The 21,361-nt window shown below is 37.6% G+C and overlaps 1 protein-coding gene across 1 annotated transcript in view; it reads left to right on the top strand.

The window, feature by feature from the left end:
* The first annotated feature begins 5,165 nt into the window (after positions 1-5,165).
* LOC146700830 (uncharacterized) overlaps positions 5,166-21,361 on the top strand; it is a 46,188-nt gene continuing 29,992 nt past the window's right edge. The window contains exon 1 of the mRNA XM_085471084.1: positions 5,166-5,453. Within this exon, the coding sequence (XP_085327210.1) occupies positions 5,433-5,453 (21 nt within the window). The 5' untranslated portion in view covers positions 5,166-5,432. The remainder of the gene's footprint in view (positions 5,454-21,361) is intronic.

Below are 21,361 nucleotides of genomic sequence, written 5' to 3'. Positions count from 1 at the left end.
GTTAAATGAGAGACAGCTGCAAACATTTCCTTTAACTTTCACACATCTGGAAAAAGGAATGGAGAAAAATAATAATAATAAAAAATATGTGTGCATATAAAGAAAATGTTAAGTTTTGTATGTTTATTTAATCTGCTCAGATTCTTGAATTTGAATCGACACTTTGAAGAAATCTCTTTCAAAACAAGACCAACAGACACACAAAGGAAACAACGTCATCACACACATGACCAACATGACAAGAAGACGCACAATCCAGAAAACATCTGCCTGTCGAAACAGGAACCATCCACAGCACAAACGCCATCCTTCAGCTCGCTAACACAGTCATAACCAATATCATTTCCTTAATGTTGTCAATTCAAACAAAGACTTTCTCCTGTCCATAAATAATTGTGAAATGAATAACAGTCTAAAATAATAAACACACCAGAGCAGTAAAATAAACCACAATCACTGTAAAGAAAAAGAATTACATTAAAGCAGAGGCTCGTTTCATAAAAACAAATAGGGACAAAAAGTCCCTAAATCCAGATTTGTGTCTCAGGTATTGGACCACCAAGGCCTCCACCCACCCAGACACCCACTCCACAGAGCACCAAACCACACACTGTTTGCTGTTTTAGAGGTTTTAAATTTAAATAGATCTGTTCAGAGTCCTGTTGGGTTTTTGGATTCCTCTTTTTCATTTTCAGTCTCTGGAGTCTCAGCTGTTGTATTTGAGTTTCTGTCACTGTTCAGTGTCGCTGTAGTTTGCATTTCTTTACTCATCAGTGATTTTTGTTTGCTGGTGAAGACTTTGAGTGGATTGTTCCTGCCTGTGTTGTGTCTTTGTGTTTAGCTGCCTCACTTTGAGTTTTGTGATTGGCTTGATTGTCTTCACCTGTCTCTTTCCCTTGGCTGTTTCCCTGATTACCTCGGGGGTTTAGAAAGTCCCACCGTCCTCTGGTCTGTTGTCTGGTCTTTGGGTGACCTCCCCGCTTCTTCGGTTTTCCTAAATAAAAGCTTGTTTTTTATTTCTCCGGTCTAGGAGTTATCCCTTTAGTTCGACTCTGCATAGACTCTACCATAACATAACATAACATAACATAACATAACATAACATAACATAACATAACATAACATAAGTCCCGATTCTACCCTTAAACAATATCCTGTTGGAAAGTTAATTGTAAATGTTGCTCTGATCCAGCCTCGTGTCTTTCAAATATACGTTCACAGTTATTACTAATGAAGTGACTGCAGGCTGAATGAAGACTTTATTAAGTCCTTTAATCCCAGACTTGTGTCACTTTAACACGATTAGCTGGAGGAAGCGCCTTCTTTCTTTTAGGTTCTGGATCACAAAGAAATGAAAGAATGAAATGTGAAAACATTACATAATAAGTGTCCCAAAAACACATCAGGCTTCTAAATGCTGACGACAAATGAACTCTGTGCAAGTCTGAGCAGGAAAGTTTGACTCATTTGTTTTACGGTTGCACATCCTGCATAACTTTCTGGAAGTTCAACACATGATCCCAACCCCCATCATTAAAGTCCATCTGGAGGCCAAATTGTAGCATATTTTTGATATATTTGTGCACAATGGTCGGATCTGGTCATGTAGTGGTCGTTAGAAAAAGTTGCATATGTCCATAAAACCTCTTGCAGTGGGACACGGTCATATTTTGCAGTCAGATTAGAGTGAAGAGGCAAAAACTGGAGCGTGGATCTCCCCGTGTCTTTACTAAAACCTCTAATCGACAAGTTTTGTAGTGTGTTTAAGTATTTCAGTGCAGATATAGTCGGGGAGGTCCTGAATGACCTCACACTCTCAAAAACAGTCACAGGGATACTGATGAACTATCCACACACTCAGCGTTATTCTTATTGGCCTTATAGTTGTGGAGTTGCAGTACTGTGCAAAAGTCTTGAGCCACTCCTCATTTCTTTACATTTTTCCAGAAAATGTGAAATGACTGAAACATACATCGAGAGACGATGCATGAGCTGAAAACCTGTTTCCCTTCCTTAACGATGGCTCCTTGACAACCGCACTGAGACCTGCTGAAGGTCCACATGTGTCTCTTGTTTTAGGGTTTTTTTAAGGACTTGACTTTCAGACGATGTTTATCTGCTGTACATAGTTTTTCTTAGGCCACTTCTTTTGTCCTCCACTTGTTCAGATTCCTCAAATTCTAAATAACAGACTGCACAGCAGGCTGAGATGTGCCAAGTCTTCAGCTAATAGCTGTTTGGGAATCAGCTTGTTGGTGCAAAAATCCTGTTTTATGTCAAACTGTGTTATCTTTGGTATTTTTCATAGATTAGACTAAAGAAATAGGAACAAAAGTGTTTTTGTGAAAAGCTGCTAATAAAAAAGTGCCTGAAGATACCATTTAAAACTTTCTTCTTTGCCAAGTTGTCTGTTATGTTTGGACACAAATGCTCAAAATGGTCAGGTACAAGACTGGACTGAAAAACTCTGAAAGACATTTTAAGGAGTTTGTCATTGAAACAAAAATAGAGGAATGAGTCTTTCACCACCGGTGGGTATCTGCAGAGGCCTTCCATGGTTATTTGGTACCTTAACCTTCCAGTTCTTTACAATAATGCTGTGATTTTGTAGGATATTATGAAACTATAGAACTAAAACAATGAAGGTGTCGTAGCCCTATGCTAATATACATATTCCCTTCCACTTCAGAATCCCCCCTCCTTAGTAAAAAAAAGGAAAGAAAAACTCAAAAGTCAGCAGTTTTCCTTATTTTACTTCTATAATTTCAAAACTGCAACAAAAAACATAAAAACATGGTAGGAAGAGTCTGTGTAGGTTCTCAGTTATCCAGATCATGATATTCATAAGAGCTGGACTTTTTCTGAGGCTACGTCCACACTAATGCCTTTTCGTTTGAAAACGCATTGTTTTCTCTCCGTTTTGACCTCCCGTCCACACTGAGACGGCGTTTACCCCGAAGGAAAACGCAGCGTTTTGAACACGCCCTTGAAAACGCGTACATTTGAAGACGGTGCTATCGCGTCGCAGTGTGGACAGCAAAAACGGAGACTTTCGAAAAGAATGACGCATGTTAGTCATATGATGCAGTCATGTGATCAATTAAACTAGTGTGGACTCTGAGGCTACGTCCACACGTACCCGGGTATTTATGAAAATGCAGATTTTTCTACGCGTTTGTGCCTTTCGTCCACACCTAAACGCCGTTTTTGGTCACTGAAAACTGAGATTTTTAAAAACTCCTGCCAGGGTGGATATTTTCAAAAACTCGTTTACGTGTGGACGAGGTGTCAAAGGTGTGCGCATTTTTTGACGTCACACTGTGCGCCACGTTATTGTTTCAGTGAAATGAATTTCTACAATGGCGGACATAGACAAAATATTGTTACTGTTAATTTTACTCTCTGCAGTGTTTAAATGCTCACACATACACACACAGTTACTGTCCCTCCACACATACGACTCAGTTCTGCTTCTATGCGCCATCTTTGTTTACTCTTTCCCGCCCAGGCTTATTGACTTCTGATTGGCCAACATTTCTACACGGATAGGAATATAGCGCCACCTGCTGCTTTGGCATGTTCATAGCAGCGTTTTCCTTCGTTTTTGGCTTTTATGTGTGGATTTTTTTAATAAACGAAAACGGAAAATCTTTGTTTTCAAAAATACCCGTGTACGTGTGGACGTAGCCTGAGATGCTTCACCAGAAGGAGTCTGTAAACCCTACTGGGGGTTGTCCCATTCACACCTTGGCTCATGACATGCATGATTAATAGTGGGTCAACGACCAGCTCCAAAGGGGACAACCCCCACTAAGATTTAAAGACCTGGGACTCTCCACCTTTTGGTTGGAGAACTGAAGAAGCCTCTTGGATAAGAGGTGAAGAAAAGAAAAAGAGTTTTATAGCTACGTGACTTATTTATTTGGTTTTGTTCGGAAGATTTGATAAGGAATAATCCTGTCTTTTAATTTCTGACTGATTGTTACTTTGAGTCTCTGTGTAATAAATACATGTTAGTCAGGAGGTCAAATTTATACAGAAATGTTTAAAAAAATGTTGTTGCAGGTGAAGAAAACCTGAAAAATGTAGACATTTTTTGAGGCGAGGGGCTTGTGCACATAAAAGCAGCACCTACAATATTGTTTCATAAAGCAGGCCCGGGGCTGTGTTTCACCTGCATGCGTGACATTTGGTACACACATGTAACATCAACAAAAAAGGCTTGTTTCTTGTTTTTAGTCACGTGGTTTAACATAAGAGAAGATGTACCGTATTAAAAACATAGTTGGGAAATTCCTTCAGGACCAGAAATAAAAAAAATTTTTTTTTTTCCTGTTGCTTTTTTTCTGGACCCAAATGTTCGACGACCCAACTGCTGCTCAGTTTAGTTTGTCATTAGTTGAGCATTTGTTTTACAATTTTTTGTTATTATAAAAACTTTGAGTGGACTGAAGCAGTGAAAGTTCATTTATGTTGGTGTTAAAGAGGTTTAGCTGAGTCTTTGTACATGATAAAAAAATGCATGAAGGGAATCTGTCAGCACAACTCTGTGGGTTTAAATTATAATAAATGTGTAAAATAAGAAGTTTTGTTAATCCATTTTTAAACTGTGGAGACAGTGTAAAAACATATTTCTACAGCAGCTGGCAAAATCAGTTCTGTCATTTACTTGTTTGCATATTACTTAATAACGTTGGTATAGTATGAATGTCTAAGTCCGAGTATTTCCTGGGCTGATTCTGGCCCCTGGGCCTCATGTTTGACAAACCTGATATAGGGGGTATTCATCAGGGTAAAGATTTAAATCAACCCAAAGAGATAAGGACTGATTACATCTCCTGATTCTTTCCTTTTTTTCAAGTACATAAAGTTGTCTAAGATATTTTTTCATACTATTGTTCCTACTTTTATTTCAGTGAATTATTTTTATTTTTTAATTTATTGATCGCCACAGCTATAATTTTAGTTATTGCTCTATAGCTTCCTTTAATAACCTAATGTAGTTATATGTTGTATATACATCCTTCATGTCGATATTATTACTTTTTAGAATCCGCTAAAAGGAGCCGCTGCGGTTAAACTGTTTGAAATGGAATGAAGTAAAGAGTAAAATAAAATAATAACCGTGTTACTGGGTTTAAACTGCCGTGTGTAAACCCCGCCCTTGTGTTCCGTGTCGGTCGGAAATACGTCACGTTTCTGAAGCTAAAGATGCTCCAACTCCGCTGTGAGAGTGACTTTAACATTAAGTTGTACTCTGTGGCAAACTTTGGCCACACCTAGATCCTGTCCAAAAAAAAAAAAAAAAAAAAGCTTTATTATTTTTATTTTTATTTTTTTTACTCTTCCTCTGGTGCGTTTGTTTGTGTGTCGGCGAGTCCCGGCGGCGTAACCGGAGAAGGGCCTCACAGAGAGGGGAATGCAGGACTGCAATGGAGCACAATGCAATACAGGTAAAGCCGATGTAATTTCCAAATAAAGCCGTTTATGTCGCTGGTGGCCGGCCGTTTTTTGACCTGTTGACGTGGAGAATATTTTAAGCTAGCGTCGGCGCGGATTGAAGCCTGAATTCTGGGTTTTATTTCATTTACTTTGGCCATGTCGTATTGAGTGTTTTCTCATATCAGCCAAACCCAGGCACGGAGAGTTGCTCTGACTGCAATTACAACTTTATTCAGCCAGGCTCAACTTTTTTCTGGCTCCTAATAAATCGGTGATATTTGTATTTTTCGTGGGGGGAAACAATGGGCTGTGACACCGAGCTGTCGCCTCGTTTCCTATCCTACCCAGCCGTTAAATTCCAGTTTAATATTTCTGATATTTTCTCCGTGTTAATGATTAATTTCTTTGTGTGTCGTGTCGACAGTTTCTTCCTCCGGCTACCAACCCCCACCCACACTAACAAGAAGCACATTAGCTCAAAATAAAATTAAATTCTTGCCCTGAAAATATCAGGAAACTTTTACCCTCCTGTTTTTTTCCAGCCCCAAAGAAAAAGCAGCCGAGCTGCCATCGACATGTTCTCCATTTTTATGAGAATTAATTCCCAGCCCGACGTGATATTAGAGATTAGAAATATTTTCAGGACTAGGTGGAGCAGTATTGCTTTTAATAGGAAGCATATTGATATTATGATCAAATCCTCCCGACATTTTGTCTCCGCTGTAATTGGCACAGTTTTAAGGAGGAATCTTATTATTGTGTGTTTGCGTGAAGGGGAACTGAAATGTGGAGTTGTTGTTTTTTTTTTGGTCAAGGCTATTTCAAGTGCAAAAAAAAAAATCAAAATCAAATAAAAATCGAGCGAGCAGGAAACACGCCAGAGGACACACAGCGAGGGCAGCGTGGGCTTTATAAGAAATAAAAGTCATTTATTTGGACTGAAATGCTCCATGTGTGGCGCTGCGTGGATGTAGAGATATTTAATATTCCAGTGCTGCTTGTATATTTTTACAATGTCTCTGTTTAAATATTAATTTATTGCAACACAGAGTTTTTCCTTCAGTGCTGAACTTGTGAGCTTTTGAATAACAGGATATACCCAAGGTCAATACTGCTCGCTTTATTTAGTTTATTTATTTATTTATGTGCAAAGCAGGAGACGTTTTTTAATTTCTCTTCCTTCCTGGGTTGAAAACAGTGTTAGAAAAAAAATCTCACTGCATTATTGTCAGAAATATCACGAGAACTGACGCAGGCATGGTGCAGATTAAGGGTTTCCATCTTAAATTCCTGTGTGTGTGTGTGTGTGTGTGTGTGTGTGTGTGTGTGTGTGTGCGCGTTTTAGACAGAGGGCTGCCTCTCACAGCTCAGATTATATTATGTGCCTCTTATTTCCCTGCCTGTGGTAGGCTGGAGCACTGCTTCAGCCCTCCCCCAGGGCCATGGGGGAAAAAAGGAAAAAGATACTGGTAGACTGGGCTACACTGGATAATGGCATGTTTATGACACAGAAAGCTCACTTCATGCTGGCATTTATCATATATTCTCACTGTAATTAACTTAAATACATGTATGCAACTAATTCAGGGGCTGAAACTGGTTCTGCAGGACTAAATACTGACTTAGTTTGAGTCCTTTTCCTGCTTGTAATTAGAGTCGGGGGACACATTGATACGAAAATGAGTCAGAAACTAATTTAAAGGTGATTTTTGTGTTTGTTGGTGTAAATGAGCTCTCCCACTCAAATGCCTGCATGTCGGTGATTGATTGGTTAGACAATGAACCCATAAAACATGCCTATGAACTAGTTTGTCTGTTACAGCTCTTTGTGTTCCCATTACTCCAAATTCCTTCAGAAAGTTTGTTGTGCGTCTTTTCCTGCCTCCATGCTTACAAAGATCTTCCCTTCATGGTTAATGAGTATTCAGCTGAGTTTACACATTAATAAAAATGAATCTGAAACAAATTTCAAGGTGATGTTTATGTTTGAACTTTGTCAGACGAGTGTCTGACTGAAGATCACTGATCGGTTGGTTATTGATCACACAAATGACCTGCAGACATTTTTGTGTTACGTTGTTGTGTTTCTTGATTGTGTTTGATCAGATATGAGCAGCATAAATGTTTACAGATGATCTTATTGGAGGAAATTATTCGCCTCCGCTGTCGATATCGATTGATCTTCAGTTTGTTAAATGTGAGCTGAACAGTGAACGTAGCTTTGCTTGCAAAGATTGTAAATTAATAGATTTGTAGAAAAATACTCAGAAACCAGTTTAAAGGTGATTTTTCTGCTAGTTTCTTTTGTTAAATGTGACCCAAAAAAGTCGATTTTTCTGTTCCCAACTAGGGCTGCCACAAACGATTATTTTGATAGTCGACTAGTCACCAATCATTTTTGCTTTTTAGTGGACTAATCAGATCATCATCCATCTGCTCTTATATAACTATCATTAGCTTACAGCTTTAAGTGTTTAAGGTCTGTGCTAACTAAAAATAAAGACAAGATGATAGTTTATTAAATTTTAATGACATTTGCAGATTGTTTCGGTGAAGTTTAATAAACTCCTTGCTATCTAAAATATAACAGGACACCGGAGTAAATTCTGGAGCATCTCACACTTCTGATAATCAGCTGTCTGCTTGACGTTTATTCAGCTGTGTAAAAACTATAACTTTAATCTCAGCCAAACAGATTTACTCAGGAACAAATAAAATACTAAAAAAAAAAAGCCAAACAATAACATTTTAAGTTATCTAAGTGACTCATATATCATGTTTAACCTGAGTAGCGAAAGACGGCGGTGGGTTTGAAAACAATTTGCCGGGAGTCCGGTGTTCTCACGGCGCTAGTGACCTAGCCCCCGGCTAGCTATCGAGCTAGTGGGTAACAGACGTCTCCGAAAACGTCGGAGCGCTTTTGAAAATATGCGGTGTCCTGATAAACTGAGCAGATATTTGAGGTTTACACAGCTACATTCCTGCCTGAAAATACGTTAAACGTTTATTTTGTGACCCAGAAAGAATAATAAGAGTAATATTAAAACTAACTAGCTGCCGCCATTGTTGGAAACTGAGCTGGGCCGCGCTATGAATTCTGGGACACAGCTTCTTCTTCGGGGTTTAACGGCAGCTGGCATCCTTGTACATGCAGTGCTGCCATCTTCTGTTTCAGTCCGTTATTACACTCTTAAATCCTGCTACTTATTCCTGCGTCTTTTGTGATCTTACAAAGCTTCAAACGACGCGTCGACTATTAAACCAGTCGTCGATGTTTTTGATAGTCGACGTAATCGTGGCAGCCCTATTCCCAAGTGTAAAAACAATGATCTCATTGATAAAAGAAGTCGTTTATATTTCTGTGCTGTGTTCACTTTACTCAGATTTCCAATCTAAAGTTATCATTTCATGGATTCATTGATTAGGAGAGCCTCAAACATTTTGATGAACAATTAGTCAGAACTTAACCAACCCAGCGTTGAACTTGTGAGTAAATAGAATTTCTTTATGTATTTAAACGTATATAAAAGTCAAGACATCTGAGATGAATTGATTTAGATCCTGGAAGGAAATGAACGAGCGCTGATACCGATTTGTCTGCGTGGGGCAGCTGTGTGTTAAACGTGAGCTGAAGAGAAAAGCTGTTACTTTGTTGGGTTTTTGCTTTTTCTGCCATTTAAATCTTTTAAACTAAATTGCTCAGTGAGTCATTTGGTTCGTAGATTAGCAGCTGAACACGAATCAAACAAATGTGATGGTGATCTTTAAGGTCAAAATGTACGTTTCTTTCTTATGTGTTTGAGTAATAACCTTAGTAATAAGTACATAGATGACAAAAATACAACTTACTATCTCTACTTGGACACATTTTAATAACTAAAATGATGATCCAACATTAAACTAAGTGTTGTGTTGGTCCTCAGATGATAAATCAGAAGCACAGCAGGGTACGGTTACGTGTTTACTTAAAAATGACTTTTATTTCTCAAAATATCTGAATATAGGCTCCTGAATGATTACTGGTGTGTTATATTTATAATATAGCAAATATCGTGGTTTAAATATCTGCAGCTGCGTTGCTAACAGTGAGTGGATTTATGGTTAGTAGATTATCAGAAAATGATTTGGTCATTTTTAAGGTTAAACTTTGTGGACGTGGAGCTGAAAAGTAAATTTTCTCAATAAAAATGAGATTTGTGCTTAAATTTCCAGTTTGTATGAATGACTCACATCACAATTTAAGCAAGAAAATCCTCTTATTTCCAGCTTAATTAAATTTATGGTGCTTTGAGTTCACCTATTCAGTCTCCACAAAGCACCACTGATTCACTAAAATACAAATTTTGATGACCAACAAATCAAAAGTTTGTTTTTCAGCTCGTCGGGTTTGAACGGAACATTTCTGGTTTTCCTGCTCGCACATGTAGAGACTCTGAGACGTCTCAGATCATTTGATTTGGGTCACAAATAATCAGCAGAGTTGAGTTTTGCCCGTGTATGGTTTTAAAGTTTCTCCTCCTGTGTCAGCGTGAGATGATTTGTGGTTATGTCTTAGCTTGCTGTACTTTTGTTTTTTCCTGCCCATACCTGCACATATCTACAACTCCAGGGATTAACGCAGTAGTCGTAGGATTAGTTGCTGGGCTTGTTTTTCTGTAGCTTGAACTAAATTTCTTACTTCCTTTATTTTTTTCCTTTGTGTATTAAGAAAATAAAGTTTCATGGATGAATGGAGCAGGGTATGGACAGAAGATAACCCAGTCCTGTTTCTCATTATTGTCTAACTGCTCACCAAGAATCATCCACATTTTCGTTTCTGGCTTGTTGAAATTTGAGCTCAGTGGTATTTGTTCTTGTTTTTTACAGCTCTTATATCCACAGACATCTACACCCTCAGGGTTAATTGATTAGTCGACAACAGAGGAGTGAAAAAGTAGCAGTTTTAACGACTCATTTACAATCACTAAGCAAAAATATAATCCCAGCTCTCTGAGTGTTAGCTGAGCAGTCGTTTTGATCCTGTTATCTTTGTTTTCCTGCTCGTTTGGCTGTAAAAGGTTCGATCTCTACAAATAATCTGCTTAATCGATTTACCAAACAAGCTGATAACAATATTTCGTCAATACATCAGCGTTTGTTCATGGAAAAAATCCCAATTTTTTATTTTCATCTTGTGGTTTGTTGTTTTTCTCTGCTTGAATATTTCTGCTGCATTTTCTTATTGATCTGCCAACAATATTGATGATTCATTGATTTGTTGGACGACTATAAGTTAATTTTTCATTTCCTGACTAAACACATTTACAATTTTTCAGCTGAGCTTCTTAGCTGAAAAATGTGTTTAGTAATATAATTTTTGATAAATTAATCCAGATTTAATTTTTTTAAATAATAAATACAAAATCAGTTTGGCTCCAGCTCTCAGATGTGAATATTTACTGACATTTGTTCCAGTCTTATTATATATTAAAGGTCATGTCTGAGGTTTAATTAACTGTCACTTTTATTACACTTATATACACGTATATGTATAAAAAAGCTGATTATTGTGTTTGTAAAAGTGCATTGAAACCTTTAACATGCTTTTATTATTCCTGGGAATGATCGTTTCTCTTTTTCCAAACCATATCTCTCATATTTGTGACTGATATGTACGTCTGTAGCACTGAATGCACATCACCCGAGCTGTAACTGTTTATTAGTCCTGTACAGGAAATTTTGAGTCAATTATTAGCCAATAATCCATCAATGACTAACCAAATTATTCACTTAATTTTATGATATTACAGTATTATTTTCTTAATTTTATAAAGCACAGCATACGTTTCTTTATGGTAAAAACCAGAATTGAGGTCAGTATTTCGCAATAACACTAACTGTGGATCTGTGGATTCGATGGGTTGGTTTTTATAAGCCTGTCTTTCATACAGAAGATCCAAAAGATCCATAAACCTTTGTTATAATCCAAGAAAAATAAAAAAAACGAAACTAAAAATGTGATATTGAGGAAACTGATGAGGAAATAAAATAATGGGATGGAAAAAGTCGTCATTTCAGTCGCTGTCAGACGTTCACGATCACGTCCTCCATACTTTTCTGCTCATTCTGGGTATTTGTGTCAGACTTTACAAGACTTCACAGCGTTCTTACCCTCCTTCATTTTTATGTCCTTAATCTGGTTTGTTGTTGTGCTTGAAGAGTTCATGTCTGTGTTTAGCAGTCTGCACAACGTTTGGGAACATTTTGTGGGAACTTGGTCTCTTCCTGCCATCTTGAATATGTCGAATATTAATCTCAATTTTGCATTTTCTTCATCGTCATCTCGTTCTCTCGTCAGATATTGTGCTCTATTAAGAGCTGAAACTCGTGTGTCTAATATTTAGGTTGTTTCAATCGGTGCTTTCACAAAAATCGCAGTAACGATATTATCGTGATATCTAAAGATTTTTTATTTTTTTGCAACATAAATAAAATTGTGAAATGAACATTTTTCACCTGATATCTGAACCTATTAACTGTCAACACGTTTCAATCTGACCGTCAGTATCGCAGAAACCTTTGAGTGGAGACCTACAGATTTACCATACTGACTGTAATGACATGACGAAGTTGTGACGTGTTTGAACAACATGTAAAATGAATAGTAAATTAAAATCATATAAACATATGTTGTGACATTAATGACGAATTATCAGTACATAGAAGATTTAATACCCAACATGTTCCTTGTAACGTGTCGGACACCCAAACCCTTTCTTACCCCCACGTTGTTCCCACCAGGAAGATGAGTCATAAGTTTGGTGCTCAGCTACAAATCTAAACCTGCTTCAACACTTTGATATGAATCTGGTGTTTTTGCATTATAATGCTAATAATTAAATACAATTTTAACTTAACTTAAGAATCTCTTACTTTTTTGACATAATATTGAGCTTTGATTTTGTTTTTCTTTTAGTTATTGACTTTTTTAAAATGTAATTTGAAGTCAGATTGACTCGTCGATATTTAATCTCATAATAGTGTTTTTATCATTACGAATAAACCCAAAACATTCTTACAGTGACCCAATAAATATCATTTAGGATTTTAGATCAAATATGTATGTGGCATGTTTCTAGTTGTATGTTGTTATTACAGGTTAAAAATGCATATTTATAGCAGTCATGAGACTCAGTATTCAGTGTAGGGCTGAACGATTATGGAAAATAATCTAATTGTGATTTTTTGCCCCAATATTGCGATTGCGATGCAATATGCGATTATTTTTTAAGGTCTTTGTCTTCTGTATTATTAAACAAAGACAAGCAATACATCATATAGTATGGCCAATACTATATTACATTAATTTTAAACTGTTCTTTCCTGGAAGACAGACCTCTGTTATGATGACATGAGGTGATGCATGAATTGATGACTGACATTTTTATTTAACTTCTTCAATCACAACAGTATATTTGAACATACACAATAGTTTATTTTTAGCTTACAAACATCTGAGCATAAAGTGCTGACAAGGAACCCTGGTGTAAACATTAAAATGAAAGTCAGTACAATGTGCAGATTGCAGAAATATACATAAACAAAATCAGTGGCTTTACCACACTCAGTTTTTCGACATCTGTGAACTACTAGACAGTCATTCAATTAAAAAATAATATTAAATAAATAAAAAATACACACATCTTACTGATCTCTGCAGTCAGTAACATTACACATAAAGTGCAAACATAATAGCAATTGTATAAACACACACACAAACACGCCTTTAAAGTTTAAAGGCGTGAAATTGGACGGTCTAGTTCTGATTAGCGTCACCGCTGTCTCGGTGGAGTTTAATAAACTCGGACGTCTGCTTCTTGCTATCTAAAATATAACCAGACACTGGTGTAAATTCTCGACTGTCTCATACTTCTGTTTAATAAGTTTTCTGTTTGACGTTTAGTCAGCTGTGTGAAAACCAAGGAGGAACCCACCCGGGGGATTAATAAAGTTTTATTTTATCTAATCTAATAACTTTAATCTCAGCCAAACCGATTTACTCACGAACAAACAAAACACTGAAAAAAGCCCAACAATAACATTTTTAGGTTGTCTAAGTGACTTATATATTACGTTTAACCCGAGCAGCGAAACTCCGCGGTGATCTGAAAATGATGTGCCGGGAGTTGTGCCGTTCTCGGCCGCATCAGTAACCCTCGAGCTCCCGGCTAGCTGTCGAGCTGGTGGGTAGCAGACGCCTCTGAAAACGTCGAAGCACTTTTGCAAATATGGGATATCTTGATAAACCGAGCAGATATTTGATGTTTACACAACTACTTTCTCGCCTGAAAATATGTTAAAAGTTTATTTTGTGACCCTGAAAGATTAGTATGAGTAATTTTAAAACTTAGTAGCGGCCGCCATTGCTGGAAACTGGAGTTTGGCTGGGCCGCGCTATGAATTCTGGGATATGGTAGTAATTTAGACAGCCTTCGGCGCGTCGCTGTGACGTAATCGGTCTACAAATGCGGCCTCAGGAGGATGCAGCCCATGAATTTGGACATGTCCAGAGTATAATCGCAGCCTTTGCGGTTAGAAAATTGCACTTGATCATGTCGCGATATTATCGCAAATGCGATATATCGTTCAGCCCTAATTCAGTGCGTAGTGTATTATTATTATACCACTCATTTAATGTAGAGTATTAAGTGAGTGCTTTACAGAAGTGTCTGTTACTGAGATGACGTTGTTGCGGTCCTTAATGAACCTGCTTAAAGCTGAAACTGTTGCATCTTTATTAGGACGGAGAAAATCTGGTTGTTGTTGCTTCTTCTGGGGTGATTTTCATCTAAATGTAATGTTTCCATCTTTGATGAGTATCATTTTATAAACACATCAGTTTTATGGCAGCTTTGAGGCTTGTTAATGTCAATAATGTTCCCACGTCACTCTGACTCATTTAAAATTAAAACTTTACTCTGTTGCTTCTTCACTTGGACGTCAAACCCGTGTTTCTGTGACTGTCTGCATGTCTGACGGTTTATTTTTCCTCTGTAGTGTTTTAATAATTGTCCTCTGGGGCCGCGCTGCTGCTGTAATTGTGCAGTATTTGTCTCCAGTGATCTTACATGTGTTTTATTCTTGTATGTTGCAATGTTTCCACGGTGACGCTGTGTTTTATTTAATCTCCTGCGGTTCTGTAATTTCAGTTCCTATAGCTGAGTTTTTCTGACATTCAGCAGCGGCGACCTTGTGCTGCTGCAGCAGCAGAACACTGTTAATATAAAACTCTGTTTTCGTGAGTCTGCTGAGTTCCACGGTGACGTAGTTAAATGTCATCCGCTGTCTGCTTTTACATTGTGGTGCTGTTAGTGTTGCTACCTGACTCCATGTGTAGCTGATATGTATATTTTCTGCTCTATCTTTCTAAAAATTGATCCTGGGCCAGCTGCAGCTGGTCTGCAGAGCTGCAGCAGCGGGTGGGGGAGGGCTGCTGGTGGTGGTGGGATAAATGGGGGAGGGCGTTCTGGGTGGGGTAGGGTGGGGGTTGTGGATAATCAACAGAAGAGTGGGAATTTGTGAATATTCAGGGTGAAGGAGGAGGTGAAACGTCACAGCGGCTACAGGCCGAACAGGAAGGACTGGTTGAAGTTTGGGAGCAGAGTCTCCTCTGTGCTGATCCTGCTGTGGAAAGAGCAGAAAATGAACTCGATTTTATTTTGTGAATCTTCGATCATGAGTAAATGGAGAGCAGCTGCACGGCCCGCCACACCCTGAGCTTATACACTGAGCTCTCTTTATTTTTATGTGGATAAGAGGCTGGGTGAATGTGACCTCTGCCTGATTTATTTCAATTCACGCAATGTGGAAAAAACTCCAAACCACCCAACTCTCTGCTGTTCCCTTTAATATCAGGACTTCAGTAGTTGGTGGACTCAAAGTTTAGCTCTACAACAGAAACTTGGTCCCAAATATTTAAAGATTATTTTTTTAAAATGACCAATTTCCTCTTTCTTCTTCTATCTTAAAGTTCGTATCATACTTTACAGGGACTAGTTTGCAAGTTTAAAGAATATATATACACATATGCACACATACACATATATGACGTAATCTGTGTCTTCCTGGTATCTGACTTTTAATATATTAACATAATCCTGCTTTTAAACAAATGTTCAAAGTATATTTAAAGTTAGGTTTTACACTTCTGTTGCCTTTCTCATGCACCTCATACTGTTTTTAACACTGAAGTGAATTCGATTGATCAGTTTTCTCCCTTTTCCTGTCTGTATAATGTTAAAAACAAACACGTATGGCTGTCACAAGTCACTAGTATTAATAGGTAAGTCCCAAATAATTGTGTTAAAGAGTTTGGTGGTGCGTGTGCTTTTTTGTTTTTTTGTTAGTGTTGATTGATCAAACTTTATAAAGGCCTCTGTAGATGTTTATATAACCCTACAATTCAATTTGCTGTAATGATCAATATTTCAATATTTAGTCAGTGATATTAAGGGAAACTTGGTGCTTTGATCATAATTAATCAGCCTAAAATTTTCCCAAAAGGTTCCATAATACTTATTTAGGAAATTCACCGACTTTTTGATATACTTCGATGTTACTCACTTGATATTCATTAATCCAGTTTATGAGACTCTTGAAGTGTATTTGTGATGATATTTGTCTTAGACATTCTAATCTTCTTCTTATGTTTGTATATAATACTATAAATACAAATTTAGTGAGAGACTCAGCTAAAATGTGAAGTGTATTGTAATACTGTAATTTCCTTCACAGGGTTAACTTAAAAATTACAAGATTAACTGAAAACTCATTAGAAACGTTTCTTTTTTCCCATTGCTTAATTTTTTTATTATGTTTTTGTGGGGTATTAACATATAAAATTAAGTTGATCATCAAGAGAAGCTGTCAGCTGTCATAGGGCGAGAGGCGGGGTCCACCTTGGACAGGTCGCCAGTCTGTCGCAGGGCCAACACACAGGGACAGACAACCATTCGTACTCACATTCACTCGCACATTCACACCTAGTGGCCATTTGGATTATCCAATTAACCTATCCCCACAAGAGAAGTAATTTAACAATGAAAAGACAAGTTAACTATACTCCAGTATTATATTAAATACTGTTAAATATTGATTAAATACAGAAACCTTGATATTAATATTATGCTTACTGGCTAACTGGCCCAATGTTTGCTGTTACTGTAGAAAGTTATTTCTCTCGTTACTCATCTCTAAAGTCAATACTGTTAACCTGGTATCATGGAGCACGTTAGCTCCTGAAGGGATTTTGGCAAAAACACAAAAAGACTACAGCTGCAGCTAGCTCTCAGTTCTGTTATTGGTGATGCTGGTAAACTAGCTGAATATGGTGCTGGTTATTTGGTAAAGTTAGCTGATACAAAGACAATTATAAAATGAAAAGCTAAGTTATTAGATTACCTCTGGGAGCTTACACTAATTTGTTGACTTGAAAAAGCTTAGCTCATAAAAAATAGGTATTAATTAACACTAGCTTGCCTGCTAACATTAGCCAGAAGAAAGCTAGCTCAGGGTTGGATTTTTATCATAAAGACTGAACACTGCCTTTATAAACTGATGATAGTTTTCTCCTGGTGAAAATCATTTTTACTTTTCACCAGATTAGCTTCAGAAAACGAATGTTGGCTAATTTGGCTAATGTTGGCTAACCTTAGCTTCAGTGCTAACGCAGACTTTAGCATCTCTAAAATTAGACCTAGCTTGTGGATCTGAGAAGTGAAGCCAATATGGAAGTTGTTATAATTATTTAATAATATTAATATAAAAAAAATACTTTATTTTGTTGTTGTTGTTTTTTTCAAGCTTAAATATTTTAAATGTTTTTTGTTTTTGTTTTTTTAAGTTTATTAATAATTTAACCCTTTAAAACCAGTCAGAGCGGGCATGCTCAATTGTGCCTAACTATTTTTAAATCTCTGTAGAACAATACTTTTTTTTGCATTTGAAACTGGAGGAGTTATACTTACATCTTATGCATTCAGCTTGTCCTCGGTCACGGTTTCCTTCCACACATAGCTTTGCAAAAACTGCATTAAAAAGCACTTGCAGCAACAAAAACATAATATTCCAGAAACACACTTTGCCGATAAGATCAGCTGTTCATAACACTTCTTACTTTGGAATAGACGTCAGCGCGAACTATCGCATGTCCGTCATTACCTGCGCGAAACCGGAAGTGACGTCATTTTCCCGGAAAATGTAGCTTTTTACATTCAGGGACTGCTTTTCTGTTTAGTTTCTGGGATGCTTAGAACTCAAATTGCACTGCTGGAAACTGTTTATTATGATGCATATGCTGGTTTTTTGGGGTTTTTTGTTTTTTTTTGTTGCAAATTTGCATTATAATATTTATTTTCGTTTTTCCTGCAGCATATAAAAATTGGTGTATCTCAAAAATAAAACTATGAAAACATTCAAATTTCCTGTTGTTAGAAACTATTTTGTGCAACTTTTTTGTATTTACAATTTTGAGGGATAAACAAAAACTATTTAAAAAATTTTTGTAGTTTATTGCACTTTTTTGCAAACTATGGACTTAATGCATACATATTATTAAAATTTGGGCTATAACGCTTGCATTGGTGTATAGCAACTAGGGCTGGGCGATATGACCCAAAATTCATATCTCGATATTTTTTAGCTGGATGGCGATATAAGATATATATCTCGATTTTTTTTTTAAAGCCATAAGTTAAGAACAAAAAGAGAGTTCTTAGTCACACTGTGTCCCAGATGTCACACGGGCACTTTTATTTACATACAGCGTAGATGTACATGAAGAAATTACTCAAAAATAAATTATCAGCATTTATTAAATAATCATGGTCCATAAATAAAAGAAAACAATGTTGTTTTTGTGCATAACAAAAAGCTCACAATTGTGCAGTCAAAATGTAAACTAATAGACGCTGAGCATAATAACAAAGAGACAGATTTCACAGCTGCACCACGTCTCTGAACAGGTGCCGTTTGTGGTCCTTATACACACACACAGTACGGTAATATTACGTTGAAGCACAGTACGTATCACTCCGCGAGGCTCCTCCCCGGTAGCCGTAATCCTCCGACAATCCATCAAGCGGTGCAGCTCCGTAGCTTAGCAAAGTCATGTTAAAACATTTTTTGACAGATTGCTGAGCGCTGTGTACCACATAAAATCGGTTCGCGGTCAGTAAGCACAACCAGAATTCATACATAAGGCGCACTGTCGATTTTTGAGAAAATGAAAGGATTTTAGGCCGTGCAGCCCCTCCTGGCTGCATGTCGTTAGCGCGGTTAGCTCGCTAACACGTTGACGCCGTCCAGCCCCACGCACGGTAACTCGCTAACGGAGATTTTCCGCTTTCATCTTGTCATTGCCTGCAGGTGAAGTTATGGGGGAGGCGGAGTTGTGTTCAGTGAAGGAGAGGCGAGGCCGAGTAACGTTGCGTAGAGACAAAAGTGGACGAAAGAGAGGCAAACCTGCGGCTCCACAAGTATAATTATAACGTAACATAGACTATATCGATATAAACGATATTGTCACATCTTATATCTCGTATGAAAATATATCGATATTTTTAAAAAACTCGATATATCGCCCAGCCCTAATAGCAACTTGAAATGCTCCGAAAAAATTACACTACAGCATGCAAAAATATAAAGATAAGCTCTGGCGGACTTGGTTCTGTGGTAGGTCTTAAAAGGTTAATTATTGAAAATGGAATCGGAGAATTTGAAGCTTTCATGAACCAGCACGTGTCCACACCCACGTAGCCAAAAATAGCTGAAAGTGTGTTAAATCAACATTGTAGTGGCGGCTTTTATAGAGTCAACTCTGGATTCCTACACTGATGTTTTACTTTTTGTAGTTTTCTGAACCCTCAGTTATAATTGACGCAATGTTGAAATCCCAACAGGCTTTCAACTGAAACATTACATTAGCTGAACTTCAGATAATGGCAGTTATATAAAAATGTCTAATAGTGACCACAAATCTATAAAATGTATCAATGTATGCCCATAATTTCTGAAAATATACATAAAATTCTATATAACTGGTTTCTAAGAATAATAATGTGAAATAATTGAATGCTTACCCAGAGGAGGTCCATGTGGTGCCGTAATGACGACTAATGCAAACTCATCTGCCCGTCAACTATAAATCAGTTACTGGTATCACCTGGTCGGCTATAAATGGACGATCAGGGCAGCTGTGACTCATTGTTATTCCAGTGTCACTGTCTGTTGATCCAACAGTTATTTAGCACAGATTCCAGCCATAATGATGAAAAGTAAACATTGTGCACAGACGCACACACATAGATCTATAGCTGTGGGTCAGTCACATAATTGTTGCAGCTGTAACGTGAGTATTTTGGGGCTTTAAACAGGAAGCTCATATGAAATCATTTTAATACAGGATGCTGACAGTTTGTTGTTGAAAACAACTGCAGATTATTTATTATCTGAAGCATCCACAGCCTTGTTTCTGTCAGGGAGAAATGTTTGCTGAATATTTCAGGTCGTTTGCAGCTTTCATGCTGCAGCTGTGGGGAGTATATTAGGTTTCATTCAAAGCTGTTGTAGATATTCGTTTTTTTCTGGCCTGTAGCTCTGAGCGGGGATCACAGAGCGGTGGAGGCTGGATGATGGATTCAGTATCAGCAAACAGCAGCATTTGTTTTCTTTTTTTGGTTTTTTACAGCTGCAGTATTTTCCACGCAGTGCTGTAAAATCTAGATCAGCATGTCTGCTGCGTTCTACATAAAACAGCATGCGTGCATTTTCCTTTCATTTTATCATCCTGCTGTTTTTAAAGATTTACGTCTTCGGGAACCAGCAGCGCCAAGAGGCACACAAACAGAAAGTGTTGCGAAACACACACACACACGTTATTGGATCTGGTCTTTTTTGGTGACGGCCACAGCAATATATAAGTAATCTTTGAATACACTCATGCTTTCATGGAAACTCCTGTGTGATCTTTTTCATGATGATTTTTTTAAAACAACATCTGAGGAGAAATGTGTTCAAACTAGAGCTGAAATAAATCTCCCAAACTGAGAATCCAAAGCAGCTACGCCTCTAATAAATCACAATATATGCAGGAAATGGACGTTCATACCAAGTTAGCGGGGCCGTTTAAGCAGATATTCTCACATAAGTAGTGCTTGTCCCTGTTCTGTGATATTAAGCTGCTCACATTTATACTTACAATTATCATTGTGAGTGTTTCAGTGGATGATGGCTAAAGGAGCAGGTGCTAACTGAGCCTAAAACGAGCTAACAGAAGCTGCTGAGCGCTAACGAGGCGCTGCCTAATTTAGAAGTAGAAGTCTCGGGTTAGGCAGGAATGCAGCCTTTAAACAAACAGTCAGCATTCAAAATGGAGAAAATGTTTCACCGTGTGCATCGTCATCTTCTGCACATCAAAATACTTGTTTGTCATGTATCTGCTGTTTGTTCTGCGACATGTTACATGCTGCTGACTTTCACCTGAAAGTCCAGCTGCAGCCATCAAGCAATCTAAAATCTCCGTCTGCAGTGGTGATGCAGGTTATTTAAAATCGAATAATTAGAGACGTCTCGGTCTCGCCTGTCTTTATCCAGTGTGTTTCAGACATGATGGATTTGTTGTTTGGGACCAGATGTAGTGCAGTGCCGCGTTTAAGGACATGTAACACACACAGGCACATTTCTGAGTCATTCATTGACACTGATGCGTTCCCAATGCCTCTTAAACATCAGGTTTGACCCCCCGCTGCATAAATGTAGCCCTAAAATCAGCTGCCAGCTCTTTAAAATTCCTTTAAAAAACAACACTTTGGTCTAATGCTTAAAGATGGAAATATGTTAATTTACTTTGTGTTTGGTTTTCTGCGACATGTGACCTGAATCA

This window comes from Copadichromis virginalis, linkage group LG10 (genome assembly GCF_057382275.1).
Source record: "Copadichromis virginalis isolate Kocher_CV1m ecotype Utaka linkage group LG10, C_Virginalis_male_GT1.1, whole genome shotgun sequence".
Taxonomy (NCBI): domain Eukaryota; kingdom Metazoa; phylum Chordata; class Actinopteri; order Cichliformes; family Cichlidae; genus Copadichromis; species Copadichromis virginalis.
This window is presented reverse-complemented; position numbering and strand designations above follow the sequence as displayed.